Source organism: Motacilla alba, unplaced genomic scaffold (genome assembly GCF_015832195.1).
Source record: "Motacilla alba alba isolate MOTALB_02 unplaced genomic scaffold, Motacilla_alba_V1.0_pri HiC_scaffold_28, whole genome shotgun sequence".
NCBI classification, from domain to species: Eukaryota; Metazoa; Chordata; class Aves; order Passeriformes; family Motacillidae; genus Motacilla; species Motacilla alba.
In genome coordinates, this window is record NW_024037374.1 from 4,507,169 (window position 1) to 4,528,292 (window position 21,124).

A 21,124-nucleotide genomic window follows, 5' to 3' on the forward strand; every position below is an offset into this window, starting at 1 on the left:
TCCTATCCTATCCTATCCTATCCTATCCTATCCTATCCTATCCTATCCTATCCTATCCTATCCTATCCTATCCTATCCTATCCTATCCTATCCTATCCTATCCTATCCCATCCCATCCCATCCCATCCCATCCCATCCCATCTCCTGGGGATGTTCCTATGGACAGAATGGAACAGAGATGGAGAAGATATGGAGCAGAGACCCCCAAGAGTGCCCAAGCTGGCCTGGGGGGAAGAAGAGAAAGAAGGCCCTGGACCTGCCTCAGCACAGGAGACTGAAGAGGTGGTGCCGTTCAAGCCACTGCAGGAGGGTGAGTGGCAGAGCTGGGCCACAGGGTTGGTACCTGCAGCCAGCTTGACACCACTGCATCGCATCGCATTGCATCCCATCGCATTGCATCCCATCGCATTGCATCCCATCGCATTGCATCCCATCGCATCGCATCGCATCCCATCCCATCCCATCCCATCCCATCCCATCCCATCCCATCCCATCCCATCCCATCCCCTGGGTCATGCCCATGGACAGGACGGAACAGGGGACGGGCAGACACCCTGCAGGGGCCATGCTCAATCCCCTGGGGAATCCCGGGGCTATCCCTGCCTGGGGAGCGCAGGGCTGGGCTGTGTTCTCCGGCCGCTCCCGCAGCCCCTCAGCTCTGGCTGTGCTCGCTCTTTGCCAGATGCAGCTGTGGAGCAGACACAAGAGCAGGAGCCCGCCCGTGGCCTCTTCCGCAGAACATCGCAGGTACCTGCAGGCATCCCCACCTGGGCTGGGCCTGCTGTCACCGCGCTTGGAGCATTCCGTGGAACATCCCTGGCTTCTTGCCCTTCTCCTACAGCTAGTTTGCAAATTCATCAAGAGAATTCGGGAGGAGGAGACCAGCCCCATGGGCACTGCCTCAGAGCATACTCGCACATCTTCAAAACCAAGACCAGTGCTGCCCTGCTGGACATGCTCGTAGAGGAGGGCTTTTCTAATCCAAAGCAAGTAAGCAGCCTGTGGCCAGGGTTTGATCCTCCCAGGAATTGCTTGGCCTCCCAAGCCCCGCCCGCTGGTCACTGGAAGCCTTTGAGGCCATGGCAGTGTGGTGGGAAGGGAAGCACTTCTCTGGGGTAGTTCTGGGGACATTCCTCCCTCTGGCAGCTTTCCAAGTCTCCCCGTGCCTTCTCCAGGTGCCCGCCATGGTCAGGTACATCCACCAGTGGCTCACGGCCAATCGGTTTGCTGAGCACAGGCTGAACAGGACCCTGCTGAATCTCACCGAAGCCCAGCCCGCTGACGTAGTCATGACACTCCTGCGTGTGGCCCCATCCTGTGACAGGTATGGGGCCCAGCTGCCCAGAGGGCTCAGGGCTCCCCAGCCCATCAGCCTGTGCAGCCTGTCCCAGGTGTCTGACCAACAGAGAGTTCCAGGGCCCTCTGGCTGCTCCCCTTGCCAGCGCTGGCACGTCAGCCCCCGAGCCTGCTGCCATGCTGCCTCGCTGCCCCTCAGGGGCCTCTCCCCACAGGGCTGGGCTGCCTGGGTGCTGCTGGCAAGTGGCAGTGGGCAGAGGCACTCTGCCCAGCCAGCTCAGGTCCCCACTGCTGCCCAGGCCACGGTGCTGTGTCTGAGACCCCCCTGAGACAGAGCTCTAACCCCACAGAGCTGCTTTGACCATGTGGAACAGCATCATGTGCTCGCCCAGGACTGCGGAAGCTGCGCTGTTGATACTCCTGGATGTGCTGGGGAGCTGGCCCAAGCACAGCATGTGCACCTCCGATGGGGTCAAAACGGGTGTCTTTGTCCTGGCTGTGAGTTTCTGCAACTGGCCTTTGCTGGCCCCAAGGTCCCCTCTCCAGCAGTTTTCCATCCTCCTTGCCCCACTGCATCTCCATGCCTCAGGCACTGCGCTGAAACCTGGCCTAGGGGCAGCTTCAAGGGCACAAGGCCTGGCGCTCCCCCTGTACTCTCTGGGCCTCTTCCTCCCATGCTCAGGCCCTGCCACATGGAAACCTCAGCACTGAGCGCTGTTTCGGGGGGCTTTGTCCTTTGCAGGCAACTGTGGTGATGTGGAACATCCTCCAGGTGCCCTGTGTCCCGCATATGGTGACGGTGTATTTCCCTCGCCTATTTGTGCATCTGCTCTTCCAAGTGTTCTTCAGCACTCTGGATACACCAGAGGAGGTGGATACCTTCTGGAAGGGATGCCAAGAGCAATACGGATTTGCCACCAGTCCCAACAGGTGCTCCATCCAAATCCTCCTGTCCCTGCAACGTCCCTGGGCAGGAGCCAGTGCTCCCAGCAAGACCTGGGCTTTGCTCTGCATGCAGGTTTGCAGTGCAGATCCTGAAGTCCCTGCTATGCCAAATGCAACATGAGGATGTCGTGGTGGCAATGGAACGCAAGTGTGGCTGGGACACGCTGCTGTGTGCTGACACCCACCACTATGCCGTGGGTCTGCTGGCCAGGTGAGACCCCCTTCTCCCTGCTGCTTATGACATTTGTGCTCTGTGCCCAGGGTGCCCCACATAGTCCCTATGGTCGTGGGCCAGAGGGCCTTGTCACTGAGGGACGACCAAGCAGGCTGGAAAAGGCTGGGAGAGGAGGGTGCCCACAAGGAGCTGCATCCCAAATAGCCCAGGGCCCCTTGCAGGATGGTGGGGAAAGACCAGACCTCTGTGAGTCAGTCCTCGCAGAGGTTTGTCCCCCTGGCCCACAGCCTCGGTTACTTTTTCTCCTGCCAGGGAGATGTCCTGTGTCTCCATCCCCTTGTGTTCCCGGATCGCACCCTACGTTCTCCAGCTGCTCAGCACACAGGAGCCACGCTGGGAGCTGCCCGCCCTGGCGTTCCTTGTGGAGGTGAGCCTGATGGCCAGCGCTGCCTCACTGAGCTGCCTCCCAGCTCTCTGCCCTCTGGTAGCCGCAGCTGCCTGGGACGGTGCCCGTGCCCTGTGCTGCTGCCTGGGCCCGGCCCTGTGCGGTTCCGGGCTCCTGCTGGCCGGGTCCCCTGTCACTGCCTTGTGCCTTTCAGGTCCTCAAGTGCCTGGACTTGAGTGAACGTGGTGCTAACAGACTCCTGCAAATCTTGTCAAGGCAGCTGCAGAGCGAGTGCAGGGATAGGCATCGCCTGGCACTCAGGGCCCTTCTCGAGCTCATTGACGAGCCCTCGATGGTGAGAAGGGGGCAGTGGCTGAGGCTAAGCTGGGGAATGCAGTCGCTTGGGCTTGGCTGGGCTTTGGGCGCTGGGGCAGCTGCTCCCAGCTCTCCTGCCTCCCGGGTTCAGCCCGAGTGCTTCGGAACAGGCCTTTGGCCTCTGGACCCTGTGGCAGCAGGATGGCATTTCACAAACTTGTGTTCTGCACAGACTGAAAAAATGTGGAGTCTGACTGAAAGTCTTGTGCGGCTCCTGTGGGACACAGATGGAGAGATAGTTAGCATGACAGTCATGCTACTCAGCTTTATCATCTTGGACAATGACATGCTGATGCCTGGCCCCATTGCACTGCAGCTGGTTGAGGCACTCCTGCCACTCTTTGATCATGTAAGGCTCGCTGCCCCCAGGCACGGCCACTGGCTGCTGCCCGGATACTTTGTGCCCTGTGCATTTGCAGGCCTGCGCCATGCTGAGCCCCTGCAGCTGATACTGAGGTCTTTTTCTCTTCCTTTCATACAGGACAATAGCCAGGTGCAGCTGCTCTCCATACTGCTCTTCCAAACATTAGTGACTCTTCCACTGGAAAAGGAAAAGGCCCTGAAGACACCCCTGTGCCAGAGCCTGCTGCCACTCTTCTTCCACTGCCATGATGAGAATCCGCGTGTGGCACAGGTGAGGACTCATGGGCTGCTGCTGTCCCCCTGGCAGGGGTCTTGGCTGCCTCATGCCCTGGTGCCTGCTGGGCTGCAGCCTCCTCCAGGCCTTGGCCCAGGGACGCAGGTCCTGCGCCCTGGGCTGTGGGGCCATCTCCACGTCTCTGCTGCTCTCCAGGCTTCTCAGGAAACTCTGCTTTCTGTGGCCGAGTTCCTGAAGAGGAGGGATCTCGAAAGACTGGTGAAGAACAAGGAGCTGTGGAAGTTCACCGAGTGCCTGGTAAGGACAGCCTGGAAGTCCCAGCCTCAGCCTGGAGAAGGCCCTCAGTGTGTGGGGCTGGCAGCTGCGCCCCTGCCCGCGGCTGCACCCAGGGGCCACGCGGGCTCTTCTCCAGGCTCCTGTGGGCCCGAGGCGGGGGCTGATGGAGACCCGGCCCCGCAGGGCTGCGGGGCAGACCGGCACCGCGGCTCCCCGGGCAGCAGCCGGCCCTCTGCCCCCTCCGGAGCCCGGCGCCAGCGGCTGCTGGCCGCGCCTCAGGGCCCTGCGGGCAGGGGAGGCCGGGGCTGGGCGCATGGAGCGCCTGGCCCAGGGGCTGAGCCCGCGCCAAGCCTGCCCTCCTGCTGCTCTCTCCAGCTGGAAGAGGACAGGAGCCGAGCGGCCCGAGCACCTGCGCCGGGCCGTGCCCTACCTGCGGAACCCACAGGAGTCCCTGCGAGCGGCGGCCATCAGGTTCATGGGTGAGCCACGAGCCCGGGCTCCCTCCCCACCCTGCCGCAGCTCGGCCCCAGCCCCGGCTGCTGCCCCGCCAGCGCCGTCCGGGCCCTGGGCCATGGAGCCCCGCCTGGGCTGGGCGCTGCTGCCGCCCTCTTGCAGCCGTGCCCTGGGGCAGGAGCGGGCGGCAAAGGCCCGGGCTGAGCCCTTCTGGGCCAGCAGGGCGTGCGGCCACAGCGCTGGCAGCGCCGCGGGCAGGGAGCTGTGCCGCCGGCGCCGTGACAGGCTCTGTGTTCCCAGGGATGGCCGGGCAGCACCTGAGGGGGCAGCGGGAAGAGCTCCAGCTCATCTGCAACGGTGAGTGAGGGCAGCGGGCTGGCAGCGGGGGCTGGCAGGGGAGCTGCAAGTCCTGTCCTGGCTGCGGAGGGTTCTGCTCCCTGTGTGGACAAGGGGTGGCGTGGACAGAGCACACTGAGGTTTCAGAGCCGTGTGGGGCATTCGTGGCCAGCAGCTTCAGGCTGATCCCGTTGGTCCCTGCTCCCTCCTGGCCATGGCTAGAGCGAACTGGGATACCCCTGGCAGGGGACTCTCCTCAGGTCCCCGCGGATCTGGAATCTGACCATGGCTCTGTTCCTCTCTCTTTCAGCCCTTGAACACCTGACAGAGGACATCAGCAGTGTCGTGTCAGACGTGGCACTTCAAACATTGTATGTCCTCCGAGCACTACGGAGTGAGCGATATTCCATCTTCCAGAGGCTGCAAGATCAGCTCCACAGGGCATGGAGGACACGGCCTCGTCTGTCGGGGCTGGGCTGGCTGCGGTGCTGGAGCTCTGCAGAGAGCTGATCCCAGAGGCTCTGTCTGCTGGGGCCACCTGAGCCATCGGGAATTTTTTATTTCTTTAGATTGTTCTTTTCTTCTTTTTGTTTTTTTTTCTTTAGTCTATGAATATAGAATGTGTTATAATACATAGACTCACAGTGTTATAAATAAGAAGCTTGTCTAGGCCAATATTTAAGCAGCCATCAATTTATTAATTAATGTGGTAAAGTATGATCAAAACAGCGCTGGGTAGAGTGGGGGAAGTTTTCCCTCCAGCTGCACACCGATGGTTGGGATGTACAGATATTTATAGGGGTGCACATAAGCTTTTTTCAGCAGTTTCTATTCCAAATTTTTACGTCACAATTCTATACACTATTGTGAGTTAGTTTTTCTCAGGATGTACCCCAGAAAGGAGTATTCCCAGATGGTGGGGTCCGACTTCCGAAAGAAGAAAGAGGTCTTCCAGATGGTGCGGTCCAGACTCCAGATGTGGGCCCACCTTTTAATTGCGAAGACTATAATCTCATAGCAGTGATGTCCAGCTTCCCTTGGTCGAAGCTATCCATCCTTGGGTTGATGTTCATCTTCCTTTCTCAAGCTTCTTTTTACTGTTTTGTTAAGGTGTTGAGATAAGCATGTTTCCTTTACATATATTCTAAACTTATATTTTCAAAGCTCCTTACTACAAGTAATATTCTAAAATTATACTTCAAAAGGTTATTATTGCAAAGCTGTTAAATGCTTGGCTACGTGCAAAAAGTTCCTGTCCAGCAGCAACATCCTTAAAGCTTTAATTCAGATGCTATAAAAGTTAATTGCAAACAAAGGATAAGTTTAAATGCCTTCTTCCATGCTTTACTCCCTCAGTTATTTTTTTGGAATTCATCCTTTAATTGTCCCATGATCAGTTTCCATACATATCACAATCACAAGCACACATGCTGCCTGTGTGTACCTGACACGAAACACAGCTTTGTATCTCACAGCGGCAGCAGAAGCAGCGGCAGCAGCAGCAGTAAAACCAGTGATTTTATCGACTCCCTCTCGCTTCTCCTCTCCCTCTCCCGCAGTCCCGCACCCTCTGCCGGTCTCCCTTTCCCGGTGTCCCCTCTTCTCCCACTCTCTCTCTCCCCATGCCCGGCCGGGCCATGCCCCCGGCCCGTCCCCGGCCCCGGCCGTCCCGCCGCGCTCTCGCCTCCGGCCGGCTCTGGCCGTGCTGGCGGCGGCGCTGCTGGGCGGGCATCAGCGCCTGGGGCTGGGGCGGCATCGCCGCCCTTTGGCTCCGCCCGGCCCGAGCCCGGCCCCGGCCCCGGCCCCGGCTCCTCGCGGGGCCCGCGGAGGACACAGGCGGCGCGGCCGCTGCCGCCGCCTCCGCTGCGGCTCGCCCGGCCCGAGCTCCGCCGCTCGGCAGCGCGGCCGCCGGCCCCGAGCTGCCGCTGTCCCGTGTCAGGGAGCGAAGGCCTGGCGATGGCCGGCCCGGGGCGCTTGAGGGGCGCTCGGGGGCCGGTGCTGGCCCCGGGCCGAGCGCTGACAGCCACGTCCCGCCCGCAGGGAAGGCGCAGCGGGGCCTGAAGGAGCAGCACCGGCTGGGCTCGCTGCTGGGGCGCGGCGGCTTCGGCAGCGTCTTCGCGGCCACGCGGCTCTCGGGCGGCGCCCCGGTGAGCGGCGGGGCCGGCGGCGGGCGCAGGAAGAGGGCAGAGGAGGGGGAGGATGGGGCTGGGCAGGGCGGGCGGCGAGCTGGGCCCGCTGCTGCCCTTGGCTTGCAGGTGGCCATCAAAAGGGTACCACGGAAGCGCGTCCGGCACTGGGGCGAGCTGGTGAGTGAGTGGGGCCAGCGGGAGAAGCCGGGCCGTGCCGGGCGGGGATGAGCCGAGGCCCGGCAGGGTGGGAGCCTTTGGGACGCCTCGAGGGAGAGCGTGCGTGGGGCCAGCGCAGGGCACAGAGCATCCCGGGCTGGCTGAGGGCTTCCCGACCCCCGGCACGGCATCAGCCCCACTGACGGCATCGTGCTCCTCCCGCAGCCCGACGGCACCAGCGCACCCCTGGAGATCGTACTGCTGGCCAAGGTGTCCACTGGCTTCCCCGGTGTGGTCCAGCTGCTGGAGTGGCTTGAGCTCCCCAAGGACATCTTGATGGTGCTGGATTGCCCGCAGCAGTCTCAGGACCTGCAGCATTTCATTCGGGCACGGGGCTTCCTGTCCGAGGAGGTGGCGCGGGAGCTGTTCCGCCAGGTGCTGGAGGCCGTGCGGCACTGCACCAGCTGTGGGGTCCTGCACAGGGACATCAAACCAGGGAAGATCCTGGCTGACCTGGCCACCGGGCAGGCCAAATTGATCGACTTTGGCTGTGGCACCTACCTGCAAGACACAGCCTATCCTCACTTTGAAGGTGAGCCCACACAGGGGTGTGCTCCCAGTCCCAGCATTTCATGGCCCAACATCTCACAGCCCAAGCTGGGTGTGGCAGCAGGGATTCTCCCTTTTCCTGCTTTTCATGGCACTGAGTCTTCAGCCAAGTTGCTTTTGAGCAGGGCTGGGTGGGGAGGCAGCTTCCAGCCCTGCTGGCAGCCTTTGCCCACCACTCTGCCCAGGACGGGGGCTGGGGCTGGGGCAGCCAGCCCGACAAAAACACCCGTGGGTGGGGGTAGCGGGGGGGGGGGACGGGACACCAGAACCTGTGCCCCAGCCGGTTTGGTATGCAGGTGAGAAAGGGTTTGAACTGCTCCACTCACCTGGTTGGCTTTGGGTTCATAATGCTTTTTGGGGCAATGCAGGCAGGGAGAATGAGGGCATGGTTTTCCCCAGCTCTGAGTGGGTTTATCGTTGTCATGGTCAGGCCTTGCCGGGGCTTCCACTGCCCTCTTCCAATGCCAGTGACTTCTTTTCCAACCCCAAGTCTGTACACAAGTCCCAGGTGCTGGTGAGAGGGCAGCAGGCCATCCCCTGTGCCACTGGGGCAGCCCCTGCACACCCAGGGATGGTGGGGCGAGGCTCTGGGAGCAGCAGCATCCCCCTGCTGAGCTCCGTCTATATTCCATAGGAACACGCTCATACAGCCCCCCGGAATGGACCCACTTTGGCTGGTACTACGGCAAGCCAGCTACCATCTGGTCCCTGGGCATCCTACTGCACCAGATGGTCTGCAGGGAGCACCCTTTCAGGAGGGGCCAGACCATCAGCTGGGACCAGCAGCTCTCGCTGCCACAAGGGCTCTCTTAAGGTGGATCCTCTTCTCTGGGCATGGGGGGAATACCAGTGTTTGGAGACAGCAGTGGGCTCGTCAGCATCCCGCTCTGGCAGCTGCTGAGGAGGTGGCACATGTCCTGCTCTCCTGCTCTCCTCCAAAACAGGCAATTGATGGGAAAGTTTAGGCCCAGCTCTGAGCACATCCAGCACGGCCTGGGCATGGGAATAGTGGGGCAAAGCCAACAGGAGCCTTCTCCAACTGACCAGCAGTTTCTGGCTTCTCTGCCCAGAGTGCCAAGACCTGATCAGGCGGTGTTTATCCATGCTGGACATGGAAAGGCCTTCATTAGAACAGCTCTTGTGTGATCCTTGGATGCAGGATATTCATCTGCCCTGGAAGAAGGGAGAGAGCCACGGGCACACTGTGATGCAGGGCCCTGGTAAGTTACAGCTCCACACATGCTTTGGCAATCAGAGGCAAAGGAGTCCAGACTTTTTTGTCCTGCCTGTGTCACTGCCCAGGGCTCATCAGATGGGAGCACGCAGACCTTGTGCTGGATCTGAGCTACTCTGCCCAGCACTGGTGGCCACCATCTGAGCTGGTTTGGTTTGTTCTGGTTCCCTGACAGCCTGGTCTCACCCCAGGGAAGGAGAAGGAGCCCCTGGAGAAGCTGTGCCAGGTGGGGCTGCTGCTGCTGGAGCCAGCGAGGAGCACATCAAGGATGACAACCTCTTCCGGGACCTGGCCACTGGCAAGCTGAAGATGATAGACTTTGATTCTGGCACCTTCTTCAAAGCCAGGCTCCACAGGGAATCTGCAGATGAGTCCACACGCAGGGGGATGCTCCCAGATTTGGGCATTGCACAGCCTGGCTGGGAAACAAAGGTTCTCCCCTTTTCTAGGGCAGATGCAGCTGATCCTTCAGTCGGCTGCCCAGCTGCTTTTGGCAGGGCTGGGGGCATGGGCTGGGGTGGGTATGAAATGGGAGTGGGCTCCTGGCCCTGCTAACAGGCCCCAGCACCCACCGTGCCCCGGGCTGGGGCTGGGGCTGGGGCGGCCAGCCCAACACTAATGCTGCTGGCTGGGCTACGGGGTGTACCCAGGAGCTGCATCAAAGCCGGATAGCACGACTCTGAGGGGGGCTAATCATCCCAAACTGTAGCAGTGCCTCCAGCCTGCACCTTAGCAAGGCTTTAGTGATACTCAGCTTTAGTGATTCTCAGCTGGGGCATGCAGCAGGCATTTGGAAGACCAGGAAAGAGAGGAGAGCACTGTATGAGGTTCCGAGTAGATGTCCTTATTGGTCTTCTTTATAGCTCTTCCACGGAGTGTCTCGAAGGGTCTCAGGGACAGCAGCTCTGGTGAGCTGTGCAGAAACAGGGGTTTATGTAGGGCAAGAGGGGATCGAGAATTGTCCAATGGTAAGGGTTAAAGGAAAGTGACCTATAGCCTTACAGAGAGATAAGCAAGGGTCCAAGAGCGGGAGAGAGGGGCTCCTATTGTCTGGTCATCCAGACTCAGCATTTTGCCTGTCCTAGGTCTCTGAACGCCAAGGCACAAGGTTTGCAGGGCCTGTGCCTGCTACACAACACAAACAAACCCCCATGGCGGGAGCACAGGTGGGACTCCAGAACCTGTGCAGGGCCTGCTTTACTGTGCAGGCAAGGAAGGGCTTGGGCTGCTCCTCTCCTCTTGTTTGCTTTGGGATCACTGTTATTTTGGGGGGCAGTGCAGGGGGGAAGGAAGAAAGCCTGGGCTTCCCTCACCCGTGGGTGTGTTTTTCCCTAGCATGCAGCAGTTGGGCTTTCCTCAAGCCCCTGACAGAGATAAGATTTTTGACCTTTTTTCTTGTTGCTCCTTTGTGTCTGTAATGTATTTTCAGTAATTTGCTGTTTGTTTTTCTAGAGGAAGCATTTTAGGTGGGCTCCAGTCTGGATTGGGAAGTGCTTGGGACCAGCTGCGGCGTGGATGGCCGTGCCCTTGGAGAAGGCTGAGGACATTGTTTGGGACCAGCTTTTCTTCCAGCCCTGGATGGTGTGAGGTGGGTCCCTGTCTGCTTGGCATGGTGGGATCAGAGCTTTTTGGGAGATGTCAGCGAGCACAGGAGCATCCTGCTCTGGGCAGCTGCTGAGGAGGTGGATGTGCCCTGGCCGGCTGCAGGCTGGGCACATGTCCTGCCCTCCTGCTCTGCTCCCAAAGGCAGCAGTGATGGGCAGCTCTGGGCACAGCTCTGGGCACAGCCAGCATGGCCTGGGCACCGCGAGCGGCTGGGACAAGGGGACAGGAGCCCTCAGCTGACGGGTGGCTTCTGCTTTCTCTCCTTGCACCTGGGCTCTGTGGGTGCTGAGGCTGCTCTGGGCTCTGCCAGGGCTCTGCTGGAGCTCAGCACTGGGCTGGAATCAGCCAAAGAAGAAATGGTGGGACCTGCAGCACAGACGTGCTTGAGCATTTTGGCAACACAGCTCAAGTTTGCAGAGTGTGCACCTCCAAGGGAAAACATGACACCACCCAAAAAATAAACTTGTTCAATAACTTCTGAAATGAAATCAGTCTGGGATGACCCCAAGTGAGATTTTTCAGCTTGCTCAAGCTGTAGCTCAGCCCTTCTCTGAACAGTTCCCCCACCCAACCTGGCTTTTACTTCCCAACTGCTCCCTCTTTTCCTGCAGTGAGTTCCCAGCCCATTGCAGTCTGTATCACACTGTTGCCTTCCTTGATGCCCCTCACCACGAGGAAGGCCGAGCCCCAGGCTCAGGGACTCATCCTGTCACTGGCTGAGGAGCAGCAATGTCTCAGAGGTCCCATGGGATTTTAGTGTCATTCAGACCCACTCTCCAGCCCTCAGCTCCCTTCACTGCTGAGCTCCCACTCCCTTTTCCTTGTCCTTGCAGCAGGATGAGCTCCATGAATCCCCTTGAGCCTCCCCACCCTTCTCAGCCCACGCACCCACCTCAATTAGGCTGAAGCTGAAGCTTCTCTGTCTCCTCTGGCCCACCAGTCCCGTGCTGTGTGCAGGGAGCCCCAGTCCCAGAGCACAGCACACAACAGTGCAGTCCAGGCTGGAGCAGCTGTCCTGCAGCCCTGGCTTGGCTGTTTGTGGCAAGGGAATGCTTCCTGTTTCCAGCTGTCCCTGCAGGATGGCCCCAGGGCAGAGCCCAGCCGGGCTCCCACTGCAGCCCCTGGAGCTTGGGGCAGACAGTGCTCCCAGAGCTGAGGTTCATGGGCGGCACCCAGAGCTGTGCCTTGCACTCTGTTGCCGTGTGTCCCAGCGCAGGCTGGCTAGCACTGTGTGAATGCACCAGCCCTGGTGTGACTGACAGGGGCCTTGCCAGTCACATCTCCCAAGGCTGCAGCATTTCACTGGCCAGAACCTGAAAGGGTGTAGAGATCAGACCAATGAAATTTCCCAGACTGGGTTTTTCAAAGGCCCTTTCTAAGGAAGGGTTTAAGAATAAATGCTCTCAGTTTGCCACATGAACATCAGGGTGAGTGGTCTCTTTGTCTCCAGCCCACTGCCCCCCCTGAGCCAACGTTACAGCCACCCCACTCCCTGCCACATCTGCCTCATGCCTTCCCCACTGCCTTGTCCTGTCAGGGCTTCCACAGCCCCTCATCCCTTGGTGGCCCCATCCCCTCAGGGTCTCCCCCAGCCCGGCCAAGCTGCCCGGCAGCAGCGCCGCAGCCCCACAGGAGCTCCAGAGGAGCCACATCAAGAGGCACCTGGGAGCCCTCAGCAATGCAGCCAGCAGCACACGGGCAGGAGGACGCAGACGGCGGTTCCTGCCTGGCACAGGGCTTGTGGCCATTTTCAGGCACCGGTCTAACAGGGATCCCCACAGCTCCACCCCGCCCACCCACTCTGCTGGCAGCACAAAGGCTTCAGCAGAACCACCAAAGGCCAAGGGGCTTCTGGCCATTTTCCCTGCAACACTGCATGTGCTGAGCCCAAGGACCCTTTTCCCCATCTTCCCCTATGCCCTGCAGGCCCTGGGATGCAAAAGAAAGCTCCTGGGAGTCTGTGAATATAGAATAACACATTCTATATTCATATACTAAAGAAAAAAAAAAAAAAAAGAAGAAAAGAACAATCCAAAGAAATAAAAAATTCCCGATGGCTCAGGTGGCTCCAGCAGACAGAGCCTCTGGGATCAGCTCTCTGCAGAGCTCCAGCACCGCAGCCAGCCCAGCCCCGACAGACGAGGCCGTGTCCTCCATGCCCTGTGGAGCTGATCTTGCAGCCTCTGGAAGATGGAATATCGCTCACTCCGTAGTGCTCGGAGGACATACAATGTTTGAAGTGCCACGTCTGACACGACACTGCTGATGTCCTCTGTCAGGTGTTCAAGGGCTGAAAGAGAGAGGAACAGAGCCATGGTCAGATTCCAGATCCGCGGGGACCTGAGGAGAGTCCCCTGCCAGGGGTATCCCAGTTCGCTCTAGCCATGGCCAGGAGGGAGCAGGGACCAACGGGATCAGCCTGAAGCTGCTGGCCACGAATGCCCCACACGGCTCTGAAACCTCAGTGTGCTCTGTCCACGCCACCCCTTGTCCACACAGGGAGCAGAACCCTCCGCAGCCAGGACAGGACTTGCAGCTCCCCTGCCAGCCCCCGCTGCCAGCCCGCTGCCCTCACTCACCGTTGCAGATGAGCTGGAGCTCTTCCCGCTGCCCCCTCAGGTGCTGCCCGGCCATCCCTGGGAACACAGAGCCTGTCACGGCGCCGGCGGCACAGCTCCCTGCCCGCGGCGCTGCCAGCGCTGTGGCCGCACGCCCTGCTGGCCCAGAAGGGCTCAGCCCGGGCCTTTGCCGCCCGCTGCCGCCCCAGGGCACGGCTGCAAGAGGGCGGCAGCAGCGCCGAGGCCAGGCAGGGCTCCATGGCCCAGGGCCCGGACGGCGCTGGCGGGGCAGCAGCCGGGGCTGGGGCCGAGCTGCGGCGGGGGGGGGGAGGGAGCCCGGGCTCGGGGCTCACCTATGAACCTGATGGCTGCCGCTCGCAGGGACTCCTGTGGATTCCGCAGGTAGGGCACGGCCCGGTGCAGGTGCTCGGCCGCTCGGCTCTTGTCCTCTTCCAGCTGGAGAGAGCAGCAGGAGGGCAGGCTTGGCGCGGGCTCAGCCCCTGGGCCAGGCGCTCCATGCGCCCGGCCCCGGCCTCCCCTGCCCGCGCAGCCCTGAGGCGCGGCCAGCAGCCGCTGGCGCCGGGCTCCGGAGGGGGCAGAGGGCCGGCTGCTGCCCGGGGAGCCGCGGTGCCGGTCTGCCCCGCAGCCCTGCTGGGCCGGGTCTCCATCAGCCCCCGCCTCGGGCCCACAGGAGCCTGGAGAAGAGCCCGCGTGGCCCCTGGGTGCAGCCGCGGGCAGGGGTGCAGCTGCCAGCCCCACACACTGAGGGCCTTCTCCAGGCTGAGGCTGGGACTTCCAGGCTGTCCTTACCAGGCACTCAGTGAACTTCCACAGCTCCTTGTCCTTCACCAGTCTTTCGAGATCCCTCCTCTTCAGGAACTCGGCCACAGAAAGCAGAGTTTCCTGAGAAGCCTGGAGAGCAGCAGAGACGCGGAGATGGCCCCACAGCCCAGGGCGCAGGACCCGCGTCCCTGGGCCAAGGCCTGGAGGAGGCTGCAGCCCAGCAGGCACCAGGGCATGAGGCAGCCAAGACCCCTGCCAGGGGGACAGCAGCAGCCCACGAGTCCTCACCTGTGCCACACGCGGATTCTCATCATGGCAGTGGAAGAAGAGTGGCAGCAGGCTCTGGCACAGGGGTGTCTTCAGGGCCTTTTCCCTTTCCCAGTGGAAGAGTCACTAATGTTCGGAAGAGCAGTATGGAGAGCAGCTGCACCTGGCTATTGTCCTGTATGAAAGGAAGTGCAAAAGACCTCAGTATCAGCTGCAGGGGCTCAGCTTGGCGCAGGCCTGCAAATGCACAGGGCACAAAGTGTCCGGGCTGCAGCCAGTGGCCGTGCCTGGGGCAGCGAGCCTTACATGATCAAAGAGTGGCAGGAGTGCCTCAACCAGCTGCAGTGCAATGGGGCCAGGCATCAGCATGTCATTGTCCAAGATGATAAAGCTGAGTAGCATGACTGTCATGCTAACTATCTCTCCATCTGTGTCCCACAGGAGCCGCACAAGACTTTCAGTCAGACTCCACATTTTTTCAGTCTGTGCAGAACACAAGTTTGTGAAATGCCATCCTGCTGCCACAGGGCCCAGAGGCCAAAGGCCTGTTCCGAAGCACTCGGGCTGAACCCGGGAGGCAGGAGAGCCGGGAGCAGCTGCCCCAGCGCCCAAAGCCCAGCCAAGCCCAAGCGACTGCAATCCCCAGCTTAGCCTCAGCCACTGCCCCCTTCTCACCATCGAGGGCTCGTCAATGAGCTCGAGAAGGGCCCTGAGTGCCAGGCGATGCCTATCCCTGCACTCGCTCTGCAGCTGCCTTGACAAGATTTGCAGGAGTCTGTTAGCACCACGTTCACTCAAGTCCAGGCACTTGAGGACCTGAAAGGCACAGAGCAGTGACAGGGGACCCGGCCAGCAGGAGCCCGGAACCACACAGGGCTGGGCCCAGGCAGCAGCACAGGGCACGGGCACCGTCCCAGGCAGCTGCGGCTACCAGAGGGCAGAGAGCTGGGAGGCAGCTCAGTGAGGCAGCGCTGGCCATCAGGCTCACCTCCACCAGGAACGCCAGAGCAGGCAGCTCCCAGCGTGGCTCCTGTGTGCTGAGCAGCTGGAGAACATAGGGTGCAATCCGGGAACACAAAGGGATGGAGACACAGGACATCTCCCTGGCAGGAGAAAAAGTAACCGAGGCTGTGGGCCATGGGGACAAACCTCTGCCAGGACTGACTCACAGAGGTCTGGTCTTTCCCCACCATCCTGCAAGGGGCCCTGGGCTATTTGGGTGGCAGCTCCTTGTGGGCACCCTCCTCTCCCAGCCTTTTCCAGTCTGCTTGGTCGTCCCTCAGTGACAAGGCCCTCTGGCCCACGACCATAGGGACTGTGTGGGGCACCCTGGGCACAGAGCACAAATGTCATAAGCAGCAGGGAGAAGGGGGTCTCACCTGGCCAGCAGACCCACTGCATAGTGGTGGGTGTCAGCACACAGCAGCGTGTCCCAGACACACTTGCGTTCCATTGCCACCACAACATCCTCGTGTTGCATTTGGCATAGCAGGGACTTCAGGATCTGCACTGCAAACCTGCATGCAGAGCAAAGCCCAGGTCATGCTGGGAGCACTGGCTCCTGCCCAAGGACGTTGCAGGGACAGGAGGATTTGGATGGAGCACCTGTTGGGACTGGTGGCAAAGCCGTATTGCTCCTGGCATCCCTTCCAGAAGGTATCCACCTCCTCTGGCATATCCAGAGTGCTGAAGAAGACTTGGAAGAGCAGATGCACAAATAGGCGAGGGAAATACACCGTCACCATATGTGGGATACAGGGCACCTGGAGGATGTTCCACATCACCACAGTTGCCTGCAAAGGACAAAGCCCCCCGAAACAGCGCTCAGTGCTGAGGTTTCCATGTGGCAGGGCCTGAGCATGGGAGGAAGAGGCTCAGAGAGACGCAGGGGGAGCACCGGGCCTGGTGCCTCTGAAGCTGCCCCTAGGCCAGGTTTCAGCCCAGTGTCTGAGGCATGGAGATGCAGTGGGGCAAGGAGGATGGAAAACTGCTGGAGAGGGGACCTTGGGGCCAGCAAAGGACAGTTGCAGAAACTCACAGCCAGGACAAAGACAGCCGTTTTGACCCCATCGGAGGTGCACATGCTGTGCTTGGGCCAGCTCCCCAGCACATCCAGGAGTATCAGCAGCGCAGCTTCCGCAGTCCTGGGCGAGCACATGATGCTGTTCCACATGGTCAAAGCAGCTCTGTGGGGTTAGAGCTCTGTCTCAGGGGGGTCTCAGACACAGCACCGTGGCCTGGGCAGCAGTGGGAACCTGAGCTGGCTGGGCAGAGTGCCTCTGCCCACTGCCACTTGCCAGCAGCAGCCAGGCAGCCCAGCCCTGTGGGGAGAGGCCCCTGAGGGGCAGCGAGGCAGCATGGCAGCAGGCTCGGGGGCTGACGTGCCAGCGCTGGCAAAGGGAGCAGCCAGAGGGCCCTGGAACTCTCTGTTGGTCAGACACCTGGGACAGGCTGCACAGCTGATGCGCTGGGGAGCCCTGAGCCCTCTGGGCAGCTGGGCCCCATACCTGTCACAGGATGGGGCCACACGCAGGAGTGTCATGACTACGTCAGCGGGCTGGGCTTCGGTGAGATTCAGCAGGGTCCTGTTCAGCCTGTGCTCAGCAAACCGATTGGCCATGAGCCACTGATGGATGTACCTGACCATGGCGGGCACCTGGAGAAGGCACGGGGAGACTTGGAAAGCTGCCAGAGGGAGGAATGTCCCCAGAACTACCCCAGGGAAGTGCTTCCCTTCCCACCACACTGCCATGGCCTCAAAGGCTTCCAGTGACCAGCGGGCGGGGCTTGGGAGGCCAAGCAATTCCTGGGAAGATCAAACCCTGGCCACAGGCTGCTTACTTGCTTTGGATTGGAAAAGCCCTCCTCTACGAGCATATCCAGCAGGGCAGCACTGGTCTTGGTTTTGAAGATGTGCGAGTATGCTCTGAGGCCAGTGCCCATGGGGCTGGTCTCCTCCTCCCGAATTCTCTTGATGAATTTGCAAACTAGCTGTAGGAGAAGGGCAAGAAGCCAGGGATGTTCCACGGAATGCTCCAAGCGCGGGGACAGCAGGCCCAGCCCAGGTGGGGATGGCTGCAGGTACCTGCGATGTTTTGCGGAAGAGGCCACGGGCAGGCTCCTGCTCTTGTGTCTGCTCCACAGCTGCATCTGGCAAAGAGCGAGCACAGCCAGAGCTGAGGGGCTGCGGGAGCGGCCGGAGAACACAGCCCAGCCCTGCGCTCCCCAGGCAGGGATAGCCCCAGGATTCCCCAGGGGATTGAGCATGGCCCCTGCAGGGTGTCTGCCCGTCCCCTGTTCCGTCCTGTCCATGGGCATGACCCAGAGGATGGGATGCAATGCGATGCGATGCAGTGGTGTCAAGCTGGCTGCAGGTACCAACCCTGTGGCCTAGCTCTGCCACTCACCCTCCTGCAGTGGCTTGAACGGCACCACCTCTTCAGTCTCCTGTGCTGGGGCAGGTCCAGGGCCTTCTTTCTCTTCTTCCCCCCAGGCCAGCTTGGGCACTCTTGGGGGTCTCTGCTCCATATCTTCTCCATCCCTGTTCCATTCTGTCCATGGGAACATCCCCAGGAGATGGGATGGGATGGGATGGGTTGGGATGGGATGCAATGGGATGGGATGGGATGGGATGGGATGGGATGGGATGGGATGGGATGGGATGGGATGGGATGGGATGGGATGGGATGGGATGGGATAGGATAGGATGGGGTGGGATGGGATTAAATGGGATGGGATGTGATGCAATGGGATGCAATGGTGTCAAGCTGGCTGCAGGTACCAACCCTGTGGACCAGCTCTGCCACTCACCCTCCTCTGGCAGCTCAAATGGCACCACCTCTTCAGTCTCCTGTGCTGGGGCAGGTCCAGGGCCTTCTTCCTCCTCCTCCACCCAGGCCAGCTTGGGCACTCTTGGGGGTCTCTGCTCCATGGCAGTGACTGGATTTGTGGCTACTTGAAGGAGAGATGCCTCGGAAAAGCTCCGAGTCAGCAAGTCCTGCAGTTGTGCCTGGAAGGCACCTTCAAGAGAGAAGCCTCAGGAAGGCTGCAGGACAGCAAGTCCTGCACTCTGGTCTTGAGGGCTCCTGCCACAAGGACAGGAGACTCTTGTCAAGGATTGAAGTCTCGCCTTGAGGGAACCGATGGCAAGGATGGGAGATGCCTCTGGGGCACCAAGTGCCACGGTCTGCCCTCAAGGGCACCTGCAGAAGAGAAGCCTCGGGAAGGCCACGGGTCACCAAGTCCTGTGGTCTGGTCTCGAGGTCAGCTGCAGGAATAACGCCTCGGAAAGGCTCCGGGTCAGACACGAACGAGTGCACTGTGCGGGGGCTCCTCACAGCACCACTCTGTCCCGTCCTGTTCCGTCGCGTGCTCCGAGCACTGTGGCGTGGTCTTGTCACCACCAGCTCCTATGTCACCACGTGTCACAAAGGGCCCTTGGACACCCGTTCTATGCCACAGTGACCATGCTGCACCGTGTCACAAAGGGCCCCTGCACGCACTGCCCCCTGCCCTGGGGCTGCCCAAGCCCACCCAAAGTGGCCCAGGTTGGAAGGAATCCCTGGCCCCAAGTGTCTCAGACAGCCTGACAGGGTCTTTAGGAATGGCTCAAACCATCAGCAAACGCTGCCCTGCTCTGTGGGCTCATGGCAGCAGAAGGAGTGCCCAGGGCTGCTGACGCAGCCACGCTGGGAAGGGCACGAGGCCTTCCACAGAAAATGGCACGGCCTCCTTGAGACACGTCTCAGCTGGTGGCCATCCTGAACCCGCGGGTGTGACACGGACAAGGAACGTGTGGGCCAGGGCACGAATGCTGCTCTGACCCTTGGGGCCCGGGGAGCACTGACATCATGTGCAGCATAATGTCAGTGGTGTGGCAGAGTCCCCGCCCAAACAGACCATCCACCCCCCAAGCCCTGGCAGCACTGGTGCCCATCTCCTGCCCCAGAGACCATTGTCTCCGGGGGCTTCTGTGCCAGAGGGAGCCAAAGCCCTCATGCACTGGGGACTGTGCTCCTTCCTGCAGGGGCTTTTGGCAGGAGCACCTGGAGCAGCTGCTGGCAGCACTTGGTCTCTGTCAGAAGCTCTCACTCCATGCTGAAATTATTTTCTCATTAAATTCCTTCAGCACAAAAACACCTTAGCGGTGAAGGCACAGAAGAATCTGGCATTTAAGAACGCTCAATTCAGGAAAGCTTTACTTCCCATTGTTCAACTCAAGTAGTTCCCAAAAGTTGCAAACTTCCCAAATTCATTGGGATGGCCTGAGAAGGTGAAGAGTTGGAATTCTGCTTCCCATCTCAAAGCAGCAACTCATTTGCCTTAACATCATCCACTGAGAGTCACTTTACAGAACATAACACTACACAGAGGCAAAAAAAGGGGCCATTCTTTGGTTTGCAAGCAGTTTCCTCTGAAAGGATGATAATATCCTCATTCTCTAAAGGAATAAAAGCTCTCAGAAATGAAAGTCCACTCAGTGTTACAAAAGTAGCCCAAACAAAAAAGTACATGGCAAAAGGGCTAATCCTCCCTGTGGTACAGATATCTAAGTGGCCAGTAAAGTACAGTTCTCCCCTCTTGTTCCCTGCAGGAGAATCAGGCCCATGAAGGGGGAAAGTCACAGATACTCTTTCTGCCCTCCATAACCAAACCACCTGTGCCAAACCACAGATGCTGCCTTCAAACTGACTCAAATTCCAGCCTAGACCTCTCACCCTCCAGACAACATCTTCTCCAATACCCCACCAACACCAACCCCCTCAACTCCTGCACAGAAGCCCTCCACACGCTGCCAGGACCCCCAGCTGTCCCTGTCCCTCCGCAGAGCTTTCCCACCCTGCAGCAGACCCCCTGGTTCCCTGCACGTGCCGTGGGATGGCACTCAGGAGGATCTGCTCCAAGGCCTTCCCCGGTGGCAAGCTCAGGCTGCCAGGCCTGTGGCTCCTGAATCCCCCTTCCCACCGAGCCTTTCTGTGCACAGCTGTTCCACTGGCACATTTGCGCTCAGCTCGGACTGCTCCACTCAGCCAGGACTGCTGGGAAAGGATGGAGAGCAGCCTGGCAAGCTCTTTCTCCAGGTCCCTCTTTACTCTCAGGGGAGGTAGAACATTCCACAGGAAAGCAACTGCTGCCACAAGGAGCAGGCGGCCTCAGGCACCCTTGGCAATGAAACAAGGCCTTTGTTTCACTTAAGTACAAGCAATTCACATTAATAAACAAGTACTTAGCACAGACATACTTATGTACTTGCACCAGTTAGCATAAGAAGAACCTGGGGGGCCTAACTTGACATGAGAGTGACTTGACAAAAAGCTTTAGACATGGTCTGCCAGAAGAACTAAGGGCAAGTAGGGAATCGGCCCAGTGCAGGGAAGCCATGAGGAAGACTTTGTGCTGCTTTAGGGCATCGAGACTGCTCCTGGCCAGTCCCTGGACATTAGCTTCACATATAGGAATCTGACTCAATGTATTCCTAACTGCCTGTCTATAGAATCACCTCAGCAGAGTAAAGATGGATGGTATTTTTGATACAATTCCTACATCAACCCATTGAAATTTATACATGCTGGAGAAACATTTTAGTGGGGTGCAGACTCCTGCCCTCCCGCCAGGTCAATAAAAGGGCTTTTGGCAGACAATGCATTTGTCTGCTGATTTCTTTGAATGAAGGAGACCCCTCAGGACTGCTATATCCTGAGGGAACACCATTGGCCTTCACCTGTAAGCACCTGCACAAGCTTAAAATCAGCTGCCTCAGCTTCCAGGACCTCTCTTGGTCAGCATCTTGATGTGGATGCAGGACTGCTGTGAGGCACTGCTGGGACCCAGTGGGACAGGACCGGCTGTCTCATGTTGATATAGCACCCTTCACACAGCCAGGGTCATCCTAAAACCAGACACATGCTCGCATGTCAGCAGAGGGGAGCAAGGAGCATTGGGCT

The 21,124-nt window shown here is 59.6% G+C and overlaps 1 protein-coding gene and 1 gene segment (V, D, J or C); one reads left to right on the plus strand and one right to left on the minus strand.

The window, feature by feature from the left end:
- LOC119696315 overlaps nucleotides 1-2,310 on the minus strand; it is a 4,356-nt gene extending 2,046 nt beyond the window's left edge. Inside the window, 2 exon segments of the V gene segment in view lie at nucleotides 2,176-2,251; nucleotides 2,293-2,310. Of these exon segments, the coding sequence occupies nucleotides 2,176-2,251; nucleotides 2,293-2,310 (94 nt within the window).
- Nucleotides 2,311-6,301: 3,991 nt separating this feature from the next.
- LOC119696316 (calcium-dependent protein kinase 11-like) lies at nucleotides 6,302-11,432 on the plus strand. The gene is made up of 7 exons (XM_038126016.1): nucleotides 6,302-6,986; nucleotides 7,095-7,145; nucleotides 7,350-7,716; nucleotides 8,804-8,953; nucleotides 9,143-9,338; nucleotides 10,420-10,555; nucleotides 11,406-11,432. Exons 1-7 carry the CDS (start codon nucleotides 6,462-6,464, stop codon nucleotides 11,430-11,432), a joined length of 1,452 nt encoding a protein of 483 aa, XP_037981944.1. The 5' UTR covers nucleotides 6,302-6,461.
- The last annotated feature ends 9,692 nt before the right edge of the window (nucleotides 11,433-21,124 follow it).

What these genes read in the sequence shown, in the direction of transcription:
- LOC119696316 (XM_038126016.1), top strand. Translation starts at nt 6,462, where the DNA reads ATGCCCGGCCGGGCCATGCCCCCGGCCCGTCCCCGGCCCCGGCCGTCC. An exon ending in GGCTCTCGGGCGGCGCCCCG is followed by an intron (nt 6,987 to 7,094) that starts GTGAGCGGCGGG and finishes CTTGGCTTGCAG; the next exon opens with GTGGCCATCAAAAGGGTACC. An exon ending in CACTGTGATGCAGGGCCCTG is followed by an intron (nt 8,954 to 9,142) that starts GTAAGTTACAGC and finishes GTTCCCTGACAG; the next exon opens with CCTGGTCTCACCCCAGGGAA.